The 19,878-nt window shown below is 37.3% G+C and overlaps 1 protein-coding gene across 1 annotated transcript; it reads right to left on the reverse strand.

Moving 5' to 3' along the window:
• Window positions 1-11,432: 11,432 nt before the first annotated feature.
• On the reverse strand, window positions 11,433-12,443 carry LOC126697666 (uncharacterized). Its single transcript, XM_050394749.1, has one exon. The coding sequence runs from the start codon at window positions 12,441-12,443 to the stop codon at window positions 11,433-11,435; it is 1,011 nt and encodes a 336-aa protein (XP_050250706.1).
• Between the last annotated feature and the right edge of the window lie 7,435 nt (window positions 12,444-19,878).

Consider the following 19,878-nt stretch of genomic DNA (forward strand, 5'->3'; position numbering starts at 1 on the left):
CGATTTTCATTAGTAATGTTGTACTTCCAAAGATGGTTCATGAACAGATGGTCTTTTTCTTCTTTTTTTCCACCAACTTCTCGTTTGGGCTTTCTTATAAAATAAATAATAATTACAAAAATAAACCATTTCAATCTCAGACTCTTAGTAGGGCAATAGCTTTTTTCTTCTTTATCTATTTTCTCTTTTTAGTAAATATTGGATTATATTGGTTTTTATTGGGTTGTTATTGTGAGCATCGGGAACTATATTTTAATGTGAAAAATCTGATGTATCAATGCTTAATTGGAGAGTGTAAATAATGCCTTTTACACTGCATCTTTAATGTAATCCCCAGCGTAGTTTCTGTCCATTAATGTGTGTAAAAGATTGATAAATTAGGAGTCCAATAACGTTCTACCGAGGAATGAATCCCCGAAAGTCGTTTACCAAAAAGAAAAAAAGAATCCCACTTCACAACTATGTCTAATAATTTATAATTTTTCCTAAAGCAAGGTAAAAATAAATAATATATATAGCTAGATAACGTAGATTTTTTTTTTTTTTTTTTTTTTTTTTTTTGAGAAAGAAGATGACGTAGACTTAACTTCTTAAGGGGAAAAAAAATTAGGAAAACACCGAATGGTAGTCACGTGGATTCACCAACGTTTTCAGACCGCCAGCTAACAGGCATTGATCACAATTAATCCTCGGCATTGATCATATTATATGCTTACCTAAAGATATAACAACATGCCCTTATGCTCATTGTCCTCCTTGTTCATACATTTTTCACTCCATAAATGCATAAATTTTGTTGGGTTCAGCTCGTCTCTGCTACATTTGCCTTCAATATAAGTGGTTTTACATATATTTATGCAATGGAAACTAAAGATATCAGCTTGAGGAAAACAGGAATGCTTGCTAGTTCAAGAGCAAGCCACTCAAGAAGGTTCATTCCCTAAAGGTAAGAGTGATTTTCTGGTTTTTTAGTGACTCAAGTATATTATATATCACTCTCTTCTTAGATTTCGTACATATAAATCAAATAGTCAATTAATTAAATAATTATACACTTTTTCGCCTTTTGTGTTTTCCTGTCTTGGATTGTAATGAAGCAGTAAATATAGAGGGGTTCTTAACTATAGTTTTGACTTATTTTCATGCTTCCTCAATCAGTTCACTTATAGAACATCTTGGAATCCATATGTAGGTTTTACAATGTAGTTATTACTGTTCTGTCTTGTCATTGATGCTAACATTTTCAGCTCTCTTTTGGATTTCTAGGTGCATATTTGTTTGTAATCAGTTTCAATTTGTCTGAATCTAATAATTTTACTTCACACATTCAAAGTTTATATATTAAAAAAATGTGAATACTTAAGAAAAAAAATGTAATTATAGTGTGAAGCAATGTAAACCAGAAATGTGAAACAATGGGGTTAGCAATTTTATAATGCAAAAATAATAATAATAATAATAATAATAATAATACGCTACAAGTCAGTCATCAGTGTAGGAAATGGAAACGCAAGCTGACACTACATGTTTTTGAAGGAAAAGTCCAAACACATTTGAAAAATACTCAGAAAACGTAAAGAGGAGAATACGTGTGAAAGAGAGAATGTAATCAATGTATTGTTGACCTAGGGAAAACCTCACACTGTGACATCTTTACATTAATGTACGTATTACACTGAATATATTAAAGAGAATGTGTAGTGAGCTAATCCTAGCCAAGCTAAGTCTAAGTGCTTGTGGGGTGTGGGGTGTGGGGGGTAAGGGCTAAGATTCAAGTCTCTAGTAGAAAGCTTCACACACATATACACTTAGATTAGGCTAGAGTAGAAATTCTATCTTGTATTAAAAAAAAAAAAAAAAAATTCTAAGGTTACAATAGCTACAATTTACAACTACAAGTAGGGTTAGGATTCTTAATATATACAATAAACTTACACAAGGATAATTACTACCTTGACTGCTAGGACAATACAATAGGCCTAGGTCCAACTTGTGAAAGCATAAAACATATTCTGAAAATAACATTTTTTGATGTCTTGGAAGCCTGAAAAAATCGCACATGATACTCTCTTTGATAGAACAAAAACTAAATTGCTAGTTTATGGTAATAAATCTCGAATCCACAAGAAGTTCCTAAAATCCAAGGTGATAGGTTTGGAATCCAATATAGAAAAGTTTGAGAAAAACTCTGAATTTTATTAATAATAACCTTTGGAAAACGTTTACATACTCAGGGGCCTATTTAAGAGTTACGTAAATTAAACTTGACAGACAAGAAAATATATTCTAAAATAAGTCCTAACTAATATCTAACCATAATAGGAACCAAATTTGACATAAAAAGCATTAAAAACATCTAAAAACAAGGAAATAAATACCCTAAACCTAAAATTACAAAAATTACATAAAAATACCAAAATTAATAAATTAAAAAAAAATATAGTAGATTCTATCCTACATCAATTTTCCTCATATTGGGATGTTTTGGGTGGTTGAAACTTTTGGTTAAACCGCTATCATTTTCTGTTGATCAGAAAAACACTTCCTCTTTAAGACTAAAAGTATTTTAATGTTTTTAAAGTCGTAAAAAAATTTTCAAAATTTTTTTAAATAACCAAAATACTCTCAAACCTCATAAATGACAAAATACCCACGAAAACTTCAAAAATGAACAAAATCCCATTAAAACTTCAAAAATGAACAAAATCCCATTAAAACATCTAAAATAATAAGTAAATAAAAAGAACAAAGTTTTTAGTTACAAAATTGGTTGTAACCTAAGGTTACAACCTTATTCAATATCTTTTTATTAGATGTGAATTTTGACAAATCTACCATTGGATTACATTTTCTTCTTATATCCTCATTGCTTGCAAAATTTCTAAAAAATTAAAGATCAATAGCTATGTCATTAATAAATTGTTTAAATTGCAAGTTTTTGTAGTTTAAAATTATGAATAAAATATAATCTTATAAATCATATAGTAAATAATATCCAATTGTTACAAAATTTGATATATGTATTAAGAGCGTAAAAAAAGTGCAATTTAACGGTTATATTTTCAAAATATATAGTAATGTTAATGATATTGAATAAGGTTGTAACCTTAGGCTATAACTAATTTTATAGCTAAATTTTGTCTAAATGAAAATTCTAAGATCTCTAAAATGATTGAAATACACTCAAAACCTAATAATTGTTTTGATGAAGCATGACTTCATCAGTCGAATTGAACGTGCCCAGATGGATTCAAATTCTCGCCTGAATACCTGCATAAATGAGAAGACTGCTCCTTTCAGGGTGGTCACTGGTGTGGTGCTTGCCACAACGTCTCCGATGCCCAAGTCAGAACAGGAAAATGCTTCGTAAAATGAAACAGAATAGCAAAATAACAATGAGTGTCTATGTACCTTGTGTTGGAGATGTGAGGGCTTTATATATGTTGCCTTGGATTCTAGCCGTTGTGGTTAATATTGTGATGTTAATGCCTTTCTTGGTAACGCCTTTTGCTTAGTAATTGGGCTTTAATATCCTCTCAACGGTCTGTACATCTGGTTTTGTAACCGTCCGAGGCATTATTGGCGGCATTGAATGGTCCTGCTATCCTCGTCGGTTACGTGGGCACTTGTTTGGACTTGTCTTAGGGAATGACCTAGTATGTCTTATTAGGTTCGTCTCCAGTTGATTTCGTCAGTCCCATCAGCTGCTCCCGGATTCTGTGGTCATCGTGACATGTCATGACGACCATAGAAGATGAAAGGTTTTTTTTTTTTTTTTTTTTTTTTTTTTTTTTTTTTTACTGTAAGCAACTCTTGGGATTTCGCACCGCATTAAATGTGTAGTGGCGGCACTCCATAGGTCGTGGCCACGTGACACGTCCCGGTTGGTGGAGTTAATGCTCCAATTTGTGGGACTATTGGGTTTCCCGCTGGTTTCCAGTTGTTTTGAGCCTTGATTTGAAACTTCTCCTCTTCTCATTTCTTTCACTTTTCTCAAAAAATTTCCAATCATTGTTCTAAGCACTTTCTTTGCCAACTCTTGCTCTACAACTCTTCTCCGGACCGGTGTACTGCGCGGTGGTGCTTTTCATCTCCTTTTTTCTAAGGTACATTTTTCTTTTCTTTTTTTTTTCTTTTTTTTTTTTTTCATTTCGGTGTAGGCATAAACTATGGTAATTTTCTGATTGTTTCTCCCTTTCCTTTTGTGTTTGTTTTGGATTTATTGGGGGTTTAACATGTATCTTTTCCCTTTATGCTTTGTCTGTCTTTCCATGGTTAGTAGCTCTGAAGTTAGGATAGTTTGCCCCTCAATTTCTTTCCTCTTCGCGCGCTTAGGGGGGCCTTTGGGCGTTTCCCACACCTTGAGAACTTTGTTTTTGAGGGTAACAGTTTGGGCGTTGCATTGGCCGATCTGTTGCCTTTACTTCATCAATCGATTGATTGGTTCAAGGGTTTAGTGAGAGAGCGGGAGAGGATGTCTGAAGTTAGGTCTAGCAAACTCGAGATTGGGTTATCGTCCAGTGGTGACCCAGTGGAGGGGGATACTGCCGTCTCTATCCCTTGTGAAGTTAGGGCTTTCTACACCTTCAAGGAGGAGTGTGGGCTGGATGTTGATACGTTAGGTAGATTTAAGGATAGATTCCAATTCCCAAAGCGAGTTAGGGTTCGCTTGCCTAGTGAGGAGGATCAGGCCTATCACTTCTTCCCCAGGGAGGTATGCTTTTACGAGTCTGCCTTCGTCTGTGGGTTTAGGTTTCCTGTCCACCCTTTCCTCATGGAGCTCTTGAATCATTTTGGTATTGCTCCGGGGCAGCTTATGCCTAACTCATGGAGGATAGTGGTTAGTTGTATGGGGATATGGCTGGCTGCTAATGACGGGGATATGCTCAAGGTAGACGAGCTTATCTACCTTTACCGCCTAAAAGAGTCTAAGGAGCATGGGTACTATGAATTGGTACCTTGGGAACGGAGAACTAGGATCGTCAAGGGTTTACCTTCGTCTTTCAGGTATTGGAAGTCCAGGTTTTTCTTTGTGTCTGGGGATGATTTTGAGACTCCCTCTGGCAAGATTTGGGGTGAACTCCCGACGTTGCATTGTCAGTGGGGAACCCCAACCTTAGGTGTGTCATTATTTCTTTCTCGTCATTTAAGCTTTGTTGCGTTTGCCGTTCTCGCTACTGATTCCTTTACCTCTTGTTTTGCGCAATTAAGAGACGGCCTAAACTTAAGAGTAGGTATAAGGAGCGTATGCAGAAGGCAATCAAGTACGCGCAGGATATTAAGAGCTGGGACGATCTTGTGGACCCATGTACTCTCGCCTTTTATTGCCTCGAGCCGGAGCCTTCTGCCTTCGTCTTGTGCAAGCTCAAAATTGAAGGAAAAAAGAGTGAGTGTTGAATTCGTCAGTACTTGCTTTCTCATATACATCTCCCTTTTTTTTTCTTTTTTTCTTTTTTTTTTTACAAGTGTTTCCTTCTTGCAGAAATGACGACCAAGTTCAACAAGGATATGTATGCGAAGATGAGATCAAAGAAGGACGAGCCGTTATCCAACATCGGGAAGAAGTCAGTGCGCATCACAGGGAAGGGTTCCTCCGTTACTCCATCTGCCTCGTCATTCCCATTGGTACCGAGACTACAAGGACGGCCTCTCCTACCACCTCGGTTGAAGAGATCCCTTCTCCCGCTGCAAAGAGGCCACGCTTGTCTGACAGAGAGAAGGAGAAGGTTGAGTCTCGCTCGTCTACCATATGGGACGATGAGAGATTCGCAGTGGACAAGGCTCACGGGGTCACGACTGCTGAGGATTTGATGATCTTTTCCGGTGTGCCCGTCAGCGAGGTTGTGTCTCGCCACGTCTATAAGCTTGTACAGGTAAAATGTTCGTGCAACCCCCTTCCTTTTTTTTTTTTACTGACGCCTTCAAATTTCTTTTCAGGTGTTAGGGGAAAGTCTTCATATTACCTCTAAGTATCTTACTCAAGAGGCCAAGGTGGCGTCACTAACATCCAGGATGGAGGCCTTGGAAGAGGAGAATTCTACACTGAAGAAGAAGCTCATCAACTCCATGCATGAGGCCAACACTTTGAAGGAAAGTACCAGGACCTTGGCTAACGATCTCCGAGCTGAGCGTCAGTTAACTCTGAAGAAGGATGATCAGCTTCTGGCAACTAAGGAGAAGCTTAAAACTATTGCTACTAGGTCTGTTGAAGCTTTCCAGACGACTGACGAGTATAACACAGTCCTATTCAGCTGGTACTTCAAGGGTTTTGAGCTTCTAAGGAGGTACCTTGTCAAGCATCCTTTCGGAGTGGACTTGGAGACACTGGATTTGGAAGAGGTTGACTAGGAGATGACTGCTGACGAGGTTGTCTAGCCCCTTGCCACTGAGACTGGTGCCCCCAAAAATACCCCTGCTAGTGACGCCCCTGTTGGTGACGCCCCTTCTGGAGACAATGTTGCTGCTGATGCACGAACTTGATACTTAATGAAAATTTTCTCTCTCTCTCTTTTTTTTGGGTGCCCATCATGTTTTGGGCTTTTTGTAAATCTAATTTCAAAACAATTTCCTTTTATCTTGAGAACAATATTTGTAGCCCAGTGTTTATGGGCCTTTAAATGTGAAGAACAATGGTAATCGCCCGTCATTTTTGGGCTTTTAATTAAATTCATAGTTGTGCACTTACTTGCATTTGTGACTGCTCATTTACTGGTCTGTCATATGCTTGTGGTGTCTTACATTCGTCCATGCCTTCTACTTAGCAAAAATTTTTAGTTGTAACTTTTCCTCTTCCTTCGTCATCGATCTGCCACTTAGTTGGTTCCTTGCAACTCTCAACTCTTCAGGGGAGCTCAAGTTCAGCCTGAGCTTTGTTTTGATTTGTTGCAAGGTTCCTGTCCTTTTTTTTTTTTTTTTTAATATCCTCTTAGGGATTCTGCCATTGCATGTGGCTTCGTCAGTAACTTACATCCGTCAAGGCGGAATCTTGTTACTTAGCCGTTTTATCGTGACTTACACCCATTGAAGGAATCTTGTCATATTTATGTTTTCGTCAGTAACTTACATTCGTCAAGACGAAATCTTGTTACTTAGTCGTTTTATTGTTTGACTTACACCCATTGGAGGGATCTTGTCATATTTATGGCTTCATCAGTAACTTACATCCGTCAAGGCAAAATCTTGTTACTTAGCCATTTTATTGTTTGACTTACACCCATTGGAGGGATCTTGTCATATTTATGGCTTCGTTAGTAACTTACATCCGTCAAGGCGGAATCTTGTTACTTAGTCGTTTTTGGTTTTATAGCTGACTAGACCTACTTGCATGAAGACATTAGCTGAATAATTCTTTTATTAATTTCAGGAATGAATACAATTACTCGTTACATCTATTGGTGGTACTTCTTCAAGTGCTCAATGTTCCATGGCCGCGGGAGCCTCTATCCATCTGGAGTTTCTAGGTGATAGTTGCCTTGCATGGAGTAGTGGACGACTTGGTAGGGTCCTTCCTATGTGAGGCCAAGCTTCCCTTGGGCAGAATCTCTAGTTGCTAAGGTGACTTTACGCAAGACGAGGTCGCCTATGTCAAGTCGTCTGAGCTTTACCCTCTTGTTGTAGTATTCAACCATCTTCTGCTGGTACTTCGTCATTCTGCTGGAGGCTTTGTCTCTAACTTCATCCAGACAATCCAAGTTGATCCGCAGTTGATTGTCATTGTGTTCTTCGTGCAATACCTCTCGCTGGATGCTAGCTACTCCTACTTCGACTGGTATTACTGCTTCAGTGCCAAAGGTGAGCCTGAAGGGAGTCTCTCCAGTTGGGGTTCTTACTGTGGTCCTGTAAGCCCACAAGACATTGGACAATTCTTTTGGCCAAGCACCCTTCGCATCGTCCAGCTTAACAGCTTTGATAATCTTAAGCAGTGTTCGATTCGTCACCTCAGTCTGTCCATTCGCCTGTGGATGCCCTGGGGATGAGAACTGGTTCTTGATGCCTAAGCCTGAATAGAAGTCTCGGAAGCCTTGGCTATCGTACTGCCGCCCATTATCTGATATGATCGTCCTTGGAATCTCGAACCTGCAAACTATATTCTTCCAATGAAGCTTCGGATTCTTGCTTCAATGATGGTTGCTAGTGCTTCTACTTCGACCCACTTTGTGAAGTAATCAATAGCAACAAGTAGGAATTTTACCTGACCTTTACCTTGGGGCAGCGGGTCGACAATGTCGATTCCCCATTGTGCAAACGACCACAGGGATGCTATCGTCGTCAGTTTCTCTGCTGAAAGTCGCTGGACATTCTCGAACCTTTGGCACTTGTCACACTTCTTGACGAGCTTTACTACGTCCATTTGTATAGTAGGCCAGAAATAACCTGTTCGAATGACCTTGCTTACTAGGGATCTAGGGCCAGCATGGTCCCCACAAACTCCTTGGTGGATTTCTTCCAGGATGTACTTGGCTTTGTCTTCATCAAAACACTTCAGGTATGGCATGGAGAAGTCTCTCTTGTATAAGGTGTCATTTAGGATCGTGAATCTGGCTGCTCTCTTTTTGATCTTCTTGGCCTCCTCGATGTCTTGAAGGAGGCGCCCGTCTAGGAGGAAAGACACGATCGGTGTCATCTAGCTGTTTGTGCTATGGATTGCAAATGTTGGGACTTCTTCGATGCTAGGGCGCTTCTGAACCTCCATGTTTAACTCCATGCTCGTTGGCTCTTCCTCTGATGAGGCCATTTTTGCGATCTCGTTTGCTGCCAAGGTTTCTTGGGATCTGTACGAATTCCAATTTATCAAACTCTTGGGCTAGATGCTTCGTCAGTTTGAGATATTTCTGCATTCTTTCCTCATTTGCTTCATACTATTCTTTAATCTGCCCTATCACTAGTTTCGAATCACTCTGGATAAGCAGGTTCTTAACCCCAAATGCCTTCCCTAGTCTCAGCCCCGTCAGTATTCCTTCGTACTCGACCTCGTTATTGGTGGCTGGGAACTTCAATTGAACCCCGTACCTGAGTATTTCTCCGTCGGGGGCGACTATGATGATCCTTACTCCCCCCCTCTTTTGAGCTGACGAACCATCAGTCTAGATCGTCCACTGTTCTGTCCCAGTGGTGGGGTTGTCCTCTTCTAGAAGGGTGAACTCGGTAATGAAGTCCACAAGAGCTTGTGCTTTGATGGCTGTTCTAAGGTGGTACTCGATGTCAAACTGGCTGAGTTCAATCGCCCATTAGACCATTCTTCCTACTGCCTCGGGTTTGTTCATGGATTTTTTGATAGGCTGATCCGTCATTACCAGGATGGGGTTTGCCTAGAAGTACGGTCGCAATTTGCGCAAGGCCACTATTAACGCAAAGGCGATCTTCTCAATCCTTGAGTACTTGGCCTCAGCCCCTTGGAAAGCTTGACTAACGTAGTAAACTGGGAGCTGCTTTTGTTTTCTTCTCTAATTAGGGATGCACTCACTGCCATAACTGATACTGCCAGATACGGATATAAGTCTTCTCCTTGCTTGGCCGGACTTAGGAGGGGTAGATTACTCAGGTAACGTTTGAGTTCCTAAAACGCTGCCTCGCATTCGTCAATCCAGGCGAAAGCTTGTTTCAGCATTTTGAAGAAGGGCAAGCATTTGTCTATCACTTTAGAGACGAACCTATTAAGTGCCGCGATCCTCCCTGTGAATTTCTGGATTTCTTTGACAGTCTTGGGTGACGTCATGTTAAGGATGGCTTGCACCTTTTCCGGGTTCGCTTCTATTCCTCTCTAGGACACCATGAATCCCAAAAACTTTCCCAAGGCTACACCAAAGGCACACTTACTAGGGTTCAACTTCATCTGGTATTGTTTGAGTGTGGCGAACGTCTCCTTCAGATCGTCCAGATGTGTAGTTCTTCCTTGCTCTTGACGAGCATGTCGTCCACATATACTTCCATGTTTCTCCCAATTTGTTTGCTGAACATTTTATTCACCAGCCTCTGGTAGGTTGCCCCTTCATTTTTTAATCCGAAAGGCATGACCTTATAGCAATAGAGCCCTTGGTTTGTGATGAAAGCAGTTTTCTCTTGGTCTTCTTCAGCCATCTTTATTTGGTTGTACCCCGAGAATGCATCCATGAACGTCAGCAGTTTATGTCTGGCTGTAGAGTCTACTAGCTGGTCTATCCTTGGTAAGGGGAAACTGTCCTTTGGGCAAGCTTTATTCAGGTCCGTGAAGTCCACGCACATTCTCCATTTCCTGTTTGCCTTCTTTACTAAGACAACATTCGCAAGCCACTCTGGATAATACACTTCACGTATGAAGCCTGCTGTCAGTAACTTGTTAACCTCGTCTGTAATAGCCTAGTTCTGTTCTGGGGCAAAGACCCGTCGTTTCTGCTGGACGGGCTTCTTTTCAAGATTCACGTGTAACTTGTGCTCGATAACTTTCGGGGATATGCCAAGCATGTCTTCGTGGCTCCATGCGAAGACGTCAAGGTTTTCTTTAAGGAACTGAACGAGCATTGACCTCATCTCGGGACTCAATGCCGTCCCTATCTTTGTTGTCATGGTTGACTTTCCTTCTACCAACTCTACTTCTTCCAGGGCTTCTATCTTATCTTCCTTCTTTTCTTCAATCATCCACGTATGGTTCTCCTTCGCAGCCAACACAGCCTAGTAGCATTCTCTAGCTAGGCCTTGATCTCCTCTTACTTCACCTACATCGTTCTCCGTTGGAAACTTCACCTTTAGGCAATAGGTGGACGTGTCTGATTTCCATTTGTTGAGTGTGGGCCTCCCAATGATTACATTATATGATGAGGGGCAGTCTACCACCAAGAAGTCTAGCTGACGGGTCAATTGCCTTGGGTAGGTCCCTACTGTTACTGTCAACGTCACTATGCCTTTGGGATATACCCTGTCTCCACTGAAACTGACGAGGGGGGAGTTAAATGGGCCTAGTCTTCCTAGATCTAGCTTCAGTTGCTGGAAGGCGAGATGATGTCTGCGGAGCTACCGTTGTCTACAAGGATCCTTTTGGTATTGAATCCTTCTATTGTGAGAATTATGACCAAAGGGTCGTTATGAGGCTGCCTCACTCCCCTAGCATCTTCTTCGTTGAAAGAAATGTCTTGGTCTGTCTGTCTCTGCTTGAACGGGGGTATCATGTGGACGTTGTTCACCTGCCGCTAACATGCTTTCCTGAGGGATCTGAATGACCCGCCTGTGAATGGTCCTCCTGCAATCGTCTTTATCTCCCCAATTACATTCTGTGGGGGCTGGGACGTGTTATCTTCGTCTCTTGACGAGGAGTCACACTAGTTTTTGTTACCGTCCCTAAACCTACTAGACTCTCCTTTCTTCACATACTGTTGCAGTTTCCCTTTCCGTATCAACTCCTCTATCTACTCATTTAGGTCCCGACAATCTTCTATGTAATGGCCATAATCCTTGTGAAATCAGCAGTATTTATTCTTATCACGGATGTTGGGGGACAAATGTAATAGCCTCGGCCATTTGAGGTAGTGCTCACCCTTAATCTGCATTAGAATTTTGTCAACAGGCATAACTAAAGAGGTAAATTTTACCGTTCGAGGAGTTTTATCGTCTTTCCTTTTTCCCCCGTCATTGCTCCGATGATCTGGGCATTCCCTCTTTTGTCCTCTATGATTTTCTTCCTTCTTTCCCTTGTCTCTTGGCCTCTCTGCATCCCTTATGGCTACTAATGCGTCTTCAGCATTCATATACTTTTGTGCTTTCAGGAGCGTCTCTATCATCGTCTTGGGAGGATTCTTTGCGAGTGAAGCCACGAACTCTCTGGACCTCAGTCCCGCTTTGAAGGTCGTCAGCTGTACCTTGTCGTCAGCTTTGTCTACCTCCAAGGTCTCCCGAGTGAAGCGTTGTACATACGACCCTAGGGTTTCTTTCTCTCCTTGTCTAATGGTGAGTAAATGGTTCGCTGGCCTCTTAGGGCGTTGTCCTCTAATGAAGTGGTGTAAAAAGGCGTTACTCAGTTGCTCGAAGCTATCGACGAACGATGTTGGCAACTTGGTGAACCATTCTCTTGCCGCTCCTTTGAGGGTGGTGGAAAAGGAACAGTACAGTATCTCGTCAGGTGGCTGTTGAAGGCCTAGCGTTGTTTTGAAGGTGTTGAGGTGATCTTGGGGGTCTTTAAGCCCGTCAAACGGTTCAAGTTGGGGTAGTTGAAATTTCGATGGCATCGGACACTTTAGGACCGCCGTAGTGAAGGGTGAGTTCGTTGCCCTGACCATTCTATCCACACTCCGGTCTGTTTTCTCCTTGATTGCATTCCTCAGTTCGTCCATCTCCTTCCTCATCTCTTGAAGAAGATCCGAACTCTGTTCATCTAGAGTTGTAGGTCTTCGATGGTCACTTCTTCTATGGCTATCTCCTTCATCCTCCAAGTTACCTTTGGATCGATTTTCCTCCTGTTGAAGCTGTGGCTTCATTTCCTGATTTTGTCTAGTAAGCTCTTCAACGGTGGCCGCTAGGGCCTAGACTTGCTGAGCCAAGGCTGCGGAATCTTGTTTGGACTCCATCTGGATGTTACAGTTGATCGGAAACTATGTTTTCGAATTTGAATACGAAAATGTTGTTTCCCACAGACGTCGCCAAACTAATGAAGCGTGACTTCGTCAGTCGAATTGAACGTGCCCAGATGGATCCAAATTCTTGCCTGGATACTTGCGTAAATGAGAAGACTGCTCCTTTCAGGGTGGTCACCGGTGTGGTGTCTGCCACAACGTCTCTGATGCCCAAGTCAGAATAGAAAAATGCTTCGGAAAATGAAACAGAATAGCAAAATAACAATGAGTGTCTATGTACCTTGTGTTGGCGATGTGAGGGCTTTATATATGTTGCCTTGGATTCTAACCGTTGTGGTTAATATTGTGGTGTTAATGCCTTTCTTGGTAACGCCTTGTGCTTAGTAATTGGGCTTCAATATCCTTTCAACGGTCTGTACAGCTGGTTTTGTAACCGTCCGAGACATTATTGGCGGCATTGAATGGTCCTACTATCCTCGTCGGTGACATGGGCACTTGTTTAGGCTCGTCTTAGGGAATGATCTCGTCTGTCTTATTAGGTTCGTCTCCAGTTGATTTCGTCAGTCCCATCATGTTTAAATGCTAAAAACAAAGACAACAAATTTTTAAAAAAAGATTTTATGTTAAAAAGTCTTTAATTTAGAGGAGAGCCACAAGTAGCAGCCTAACTGACTATTTCTTTTTATTCTTCTTTTTCTTAAACCTCTTTGGGCTAATAGAATTTTAGGAAAAAACTTCAATTATTTAATATAAAAAATAATTTGGAAGAAAATGGCCCGTCGGGGGGGGGGGGGGGGGGTGGGGTGGCGGCTCCCCTTGGTCCGAACATTGATAGACCCATCCCTAAATAGACACAACTTGATTGGATGTGAAAATAAGCGTTGGAGACAAATTTTAATGTCCATGGCAACACCCAACTACATTTCTTTATCATATTGGTAGAGAATAGTGTCATAAGTGGCCTAAAGATAGCAACACCGAAAATTAGAAGACATAGGTTAAAACCTCAAGAGATTAGTTTAGTAGTTTTTAAGGATCCATGACATTTTGAGTTCAAAATTTCTTGTCAACATCTTGGACCCACTACAAGGGAATTGCTCCCTGTAATAGTCATATATTTAAAGAGATTTGGATACCATCGATTATATAATAAAAATAAAAATAAAAAGGAGACGTGTTGAGGAATGCATCACTGGTGGATTAGTTAACAGCATATTAGGATTGCATGATCCCTTGTGAGACGTGTGAGTCAGTGAGCGAGTCAGTGGTTTTTGTTGTCCTAGTCTTTAAATTATGATTCAAAGAGATAAGAGAAGGTAGAGCCGTAGAGGTTTTGGGTTATTTGATTTTGGTAACGTGATAATGGAAGGTAGAGGGTAGATTGACATGAGAGATTGTTGAAGAGTTGGGAAGAATCACTATTTTGTTGGCTTTGTCACTTTGCATCGATTTCCTATTTAATAATGTTAGGTGATATTAATATATGCTCCCAAAACAGTTTCATAAGGAAGCAAAAACCACTTATTATATTCAATTATTTATTCATAAATGCGTAGTGCTAACCACAAAATAAAGGGCTAATTGTTTCTCAAAAAAATAAAAAATAAAGGACTAATTACTAGAAAACCACCAGATTTGTCGTTTTAGGATAAATGGATGATTAAAAGGACCGTTTTAGTAATTGTAATGAAGTATAATATTGTCATTACCTTTTATTCTCACCCATGCACCCTAATTAAGACTAACTAGTCGCTAACCCGTGCGATGCACGGATTAGTTGAACAAAATTTTAGATTTTAATTTTGTTTAAAGTTATGATCACTTGAAAAAATAAGTTACAATTTAAGAGGGAAAAAAAATACTAACACCAATAATGTTAGGCATGCCATGCCTATTATCAATGACATCCTTTCATTAATGAAAATTAAGATCTCAATCATTTTTTAATATAATATAATCCCTCTCATTACTCAATTTGTTTGCAAAATCAAGGGTTTTTTCTTGCCATATAAAATGCAACCAAAAAACCCAAAAATAAGAAAATAAAAACTATAGAAGTTTTTACATAGAAAGCAGTAATTAATTACACTCAGAAATGACAATGACACTTAGAAGAAGAGTCATTAATCTAGAGCTATGTTTTGGAATTTTTTTTTTTTTTTTTTTTTTTTTTGAGCATTGGAAAAGCTAATTTAGTGTTATAGGCAATAGTTATAATATTTTAACATGTAGAAGAAGAACAACAAAAAGGCATATCATATGAATAAATTGACTTCATTAGAGAATGAAGACAAATAAATGCACTGGAGAAAACAGATTTTGGAATATATGAATGTAAAAAGAAGAAGAAGGAAGTACCAGTTGAAAGGTCATAGAGTTTTAATTGAGATAGAAGACAACCAATCTAGGAAGCATTGGAATGCACTTATGATTCCAACTTTTATTCTTGGCGAGAGAAAGAAAAAATTTAAAGAACAAATTTATGAGGTTTACGCATAACCTAAGCTTGTTCGTCAAGATTCAAGACACAACAACGTAAAAAACGGTATAAAAAATAGAGTAAAATGCAAAAATGGTCATATATATGAAAAATATTTTTAAAAAAATAACAGTAATTTATAATTCTTAAATCACATTAATTCAAACGGTAAAGCAAAATTTATGATTACATAATAGAAAAAATATAAGAGAAAAATAGATTACCTCAAAAGAATAATGCATGACTATAGCAATTGAAATTTGTCAAGACAATTTCGTATAGGACAAAGTTTAGCTACAAAATCAATTGTAGCCTTAGACTACAAACTCACTCAATATCTTTTCATTGGAGTTGAATTTTGACAAATCCACCATTGGATTACATATTCTTCTTATATCCTCCTTGTTTGCAAAATTTCAAGAAAATTAAAGATCAATAGCTATGTCATCAATAAAATTTTAAATTACAAGTTTTTGTAATTTAAAATTATACATAAAATATAAGATTACAGATTATATAATAAATAATATCTGATTGACACAAAAATTGACATGTGTATTAAGAGCGTAAAGAACATGTAATTTAACGGTTAAATTTTCAAAATATGCAATAATATTTATTTTATTAAGTGAGTTTATAGCTTAAAACTACAACCAAAGTTTAGCTACAAAATTGGTTGTAGCTAAAACTACAACCAATTTTGTAGCTAAACTTTGTTCTTTCATATATTGCAAAACATGAACTCAAAATTTGGATGTTAAAACTTCTAAAAAGCCAAAAGAAAGAGTAAAGAACTCTTTCATTCCTAACCCTGAAAAGTGCAAAAGTTTAAAATATAACCATTTGACAAAATTGAAATTATCAAATCTCAATATAATAGGTACAAAAATCTAAACAACATAATAAAAAATACCTTAACGTCAAATTCAATGAAATCTTGAGGCTACATTGAATGAGAGGATTGAACTCTCTTGGATGGTTTTCATTCTTGGGTCAAAGAATATCAGGTATCATCACTGTCATTAATAACGCCTATAGCAAAACAACCACGCCGAAACACAATAAGACCCAGAAATTAATATAATCAAACTGTAAAAAGGGGAGTTTCTAATTGAAATAGTGACCTTTTGTGATTCTTCGTCTTGTATCTAGGTCCATTGTTGCTCCTAGTAAAATCCATGAACGTCATTCTCTGCTGCTTGTAGTCACATTATAGCCTCACATGATGTAGTTTTGAATTGCATGAAAAAGAAGAGAAAAATAAAGGATAGAAATGGCTGCCCAATGAAGTAACTGATTGTTAGTGGGAATTTTGTAATCAGTTTTTTTGGCCAATTATAATATTGAAATCGTGACTGTGTTGCTGTTTTGTAAGGGATTGTTTACACGGGACTGGAGAAGTATTTTTTGTAGGGTGTTTTTATTTTAAATAAAATATTAGAAACGTGTAGGAAGACACAGTAAAACTATAATTAATAAACCCTAATGGTGATCTACTGGCCGCAGAATTAGAGAAGGAGAGAAGGAAGAGTCCAAAACAAAATAGAAAACTATATGAGAGGAGGTGTATGCGTTTGAATACATCTTAAAAGTCCTAAATCAAATTAAAAAATATAAATAATAAATATATAAGATATAAAACCTAAAATAAAAAGAAAAAGAAAATAGTGATGACGTGGAAAATTGTGGGAGCTTCAAAAGTTTCGGTTTTATATATATATATATATATATTGATAATAACTTAACTACATTGACAACTTGCCAAATGCTCCGTAGTTCAATTAAATCTCAACTTTTTCTTACAACTTATTGAAATGTGAAGTTGTGAATGGTGAATAATTACTTGCAGTCTTTCACATAAACCTTCTTCTAATATCACTTTAATTTATTTTCCACCATTTGCCATCTTTCACTGCAACAAGTTATGGGTTTGTATTTATTCAAAATGATAATCAAAATAAATAATATTGGCGTCTAATTTAAAGCCTTGTCCTTATTTAGATGAAAAGTGATTGTGATGTGATAAATGTGCTATTTGTTTGGCTTTCATCAAAAGTCCAGGCCAATAATTATTGTAATTAAATGACTTTTACCTTTCTCTCAAAAAAAAAAAAAAAATAAAAGACTTTTACATTTATGTCTATTATTCTTTTTTTTTTTTTTTTTTTTTTTTTTTTTTTGAGAATCAGGACAGTAAATATTATTAACTAAGGCCACTCAAATCAGCCATGTATATAGAGTTAAGGTCTAGTGGTATTTCTTCCATCCAGATTGACAAATCAGGGGTAGAGGATGCACGGCGTGCTAAGGCATGTGCTAGATTATTACAATTTCTCTTAACATGAGATAAACTAAGCGATGAAAATCGAGTCATGAGGACATGAATGTCTACAAGTAAATGACCATAGTGAGCCAGAGAATTGCCACCCTTCGCTAAGGAGTTAATCAAAACTTCAGAGTCCCCCTCAAGAGTGATGTTGTCAAAGCCAAGCTCAATTGTAAGCTCCAATGCTTTCCGTGCAGCCAAGACTTCCACCTCTATCACTGAACCGGGTAATGGTATTTGCTAAGTAAGAGAAGCCATGATCAGTCCATGATCATTACAGATCGCAACTCCCAAGCCAGTAAGTCTGTCTTCTGCAAATATCGCGCCATCGAAGTTGACTCTATAAGCATGTTGAACTGGTGCCTGCCAAGCCACTACCTGGTGGGGTCGTGATATTTATGTCTATTATTCTAATTAATGACAATTACATGTATATTTACACGATTACTATAACTAAAATCATATTTTGCACCATATGATATGAGTTTGTTTTTTGGGATTGGTTTGACAAATTGTGATGAGGGTCATGCTATTTTAGATGGACTACTTATGTTGTAATCTTCTATAGTTACTATTTGTTACAATATTCTACACCTTTTATTTGTCATGCTTTGTCTGATAAAGTCAAATCAGGATTCCTCATGACCCCAAAAGAGTTCTTTCCTAAGTATACAGTATAGAAATTTTTTAGCTTATTGCACTTTATTTCGAATGATAAAAAAGGAGGGGGGAAAATTTGTACTGATAGATGGTAGCACGTTTAGTTGCCACCAGCTACTGCCATAATTAACGCACAACGCGATGTTGGATTGAAGGAGCCAAATCCAGCTATCATGGCGTCCTTAAAAGGGAGTGACATATATAACATAGAGAAAGTCACACTAATTTTGTAATATTTCAAATCATTACCTATGAAAGGTTTTCACATGACATCTGCCTCACTTAAACGTAGCTAAATATTTATAAACAAAGTTTAGTTTATAAAATTAGTTATAACTTAAGATTACAACATTACTCAATATCGAGTAATATCTTTTTATTGGAAATGAATTTTGATAAATCTACCATTGGATTATATTTTCTCCTTATATCCTCTATGCATATAAAATTTCTAGAAAATTAAATATCAATAACTATACTATTAATAAATTGTTTAAATTGTAAGTTTTTGTAATTTAAAATTATGCATAAAATATAATCTTATAGATTATATAGTAAATAATATATTCAATCGATGGGCACAAAATTTAACATGTGTATTAAAAGCGTAAAGAACATGCAATCCAACAGTCAGATTTTCGAAATATATTGTAATGTTAATGGTATTGGTAAGGTTGTAGTCAAGGTACAACTAATTTTATAACTAAACTTTATCTTATTGTAAAAAATAAAATAAAATAAAAAAATTTATAGTAAACATTGGATCATTGAACAATAACAGTTTTAATTTTATTTTATATTATATTACTTGGATGAGCTATATATATTATATAAACTCCTCGGCATCGAGCTATCACCATCAGTCATGATCACATTCAAAATCAGTGAGTCCATTAATCTATAATATTATCTACAAATAGAAGATAATTTATGTGTGCTTGCTATTAGATTGCGTTTCCACACAACATTTGTATGATAGAGAATTCTACTAAATGTTTTTATTGGACAGTTTCACCCTAAAAGATGTTAGAAAGCATTTAGGTAAACTAACAAACTTAAAAGTTTACATATACTAAAAGATAAACTAATATATTTTGATAATTTAATAGAGATGAACATGGTTCAAATCCCTTTTAATTTTCATCATTATAATTATGGAATTATAAAATAAAATAAAGAATTAAGGTTATCTTGAAATATGAAAATGTCATCAAGAGTAATAATCATGAGAGAAAAAAACTGCATGTGAATATTTATTCCTAACAAGAGAGATTGTTGAAGAAGGGATAGCGTAATCATTGGTTATGACTTATGACTAAAAATATGGAGGATATTTGTTGTAAGACAATACAAATCCTCCACGAAAATTATACAGTTGCTGTCATGCTGCGGTAATGAGCATCTTGGCCCAATTCATTGAATACAATGTCTACGCGGCAGCTAGTTACACTGGTTCATAAATTCTTTTTATATATAATTTAATAGTAGGGTGAAGAGTTCATTGGTGAATGTCTTGTTTAAAAATATCATAACCTGTCAATCAATTGAGTTACAAGCTTACAAGATTATTGGATTACAATTTTAATTGTATTATTATTAATATTTTAAAAATTTTATTATTGGATTACAATTTTTTTGTTTATTTTAATTTGCACATTAAATTTTGAGTTAGCCTAATTTTATTTACTATTCAATTTATAAATTGCATATTTTGAATATAATTTAAAGTTAAAAGAACTTAAAGTTTAAACCTTTTATGATAAAATAATTATTGATCTCTGATCATATTTTAATCGTAAGTATTGAGAGTATAAGATGACAATGTAATTATCACCGTTGATTTGTCAAAATATTTTTTTAATGAAAAGTTAGGG

This window comes from Quercus robur, chromosome 2 (assembly GCF_932294415.1).
Source record: "Quercus robur chromosome 2, dhQueRobu3.1, whole genome shotgun sequence".
Lineage (NCBI taxonomy): Eukaryota > Viridiplantae > Streptophyta > Magnoliopsida > Fagales > Fagaceae > Quercus > Quercus robur.

Bases quoted from the DNA above. Each gene is read 5' to 3' on its own strand.
- LOC126697666 (XM_050394749.1), bottom strand. From the start codon at position 12,443: ATGAAGCCACAGCTTCAACAGGAGGAAAATCGATCCAAAGGTAACTTG.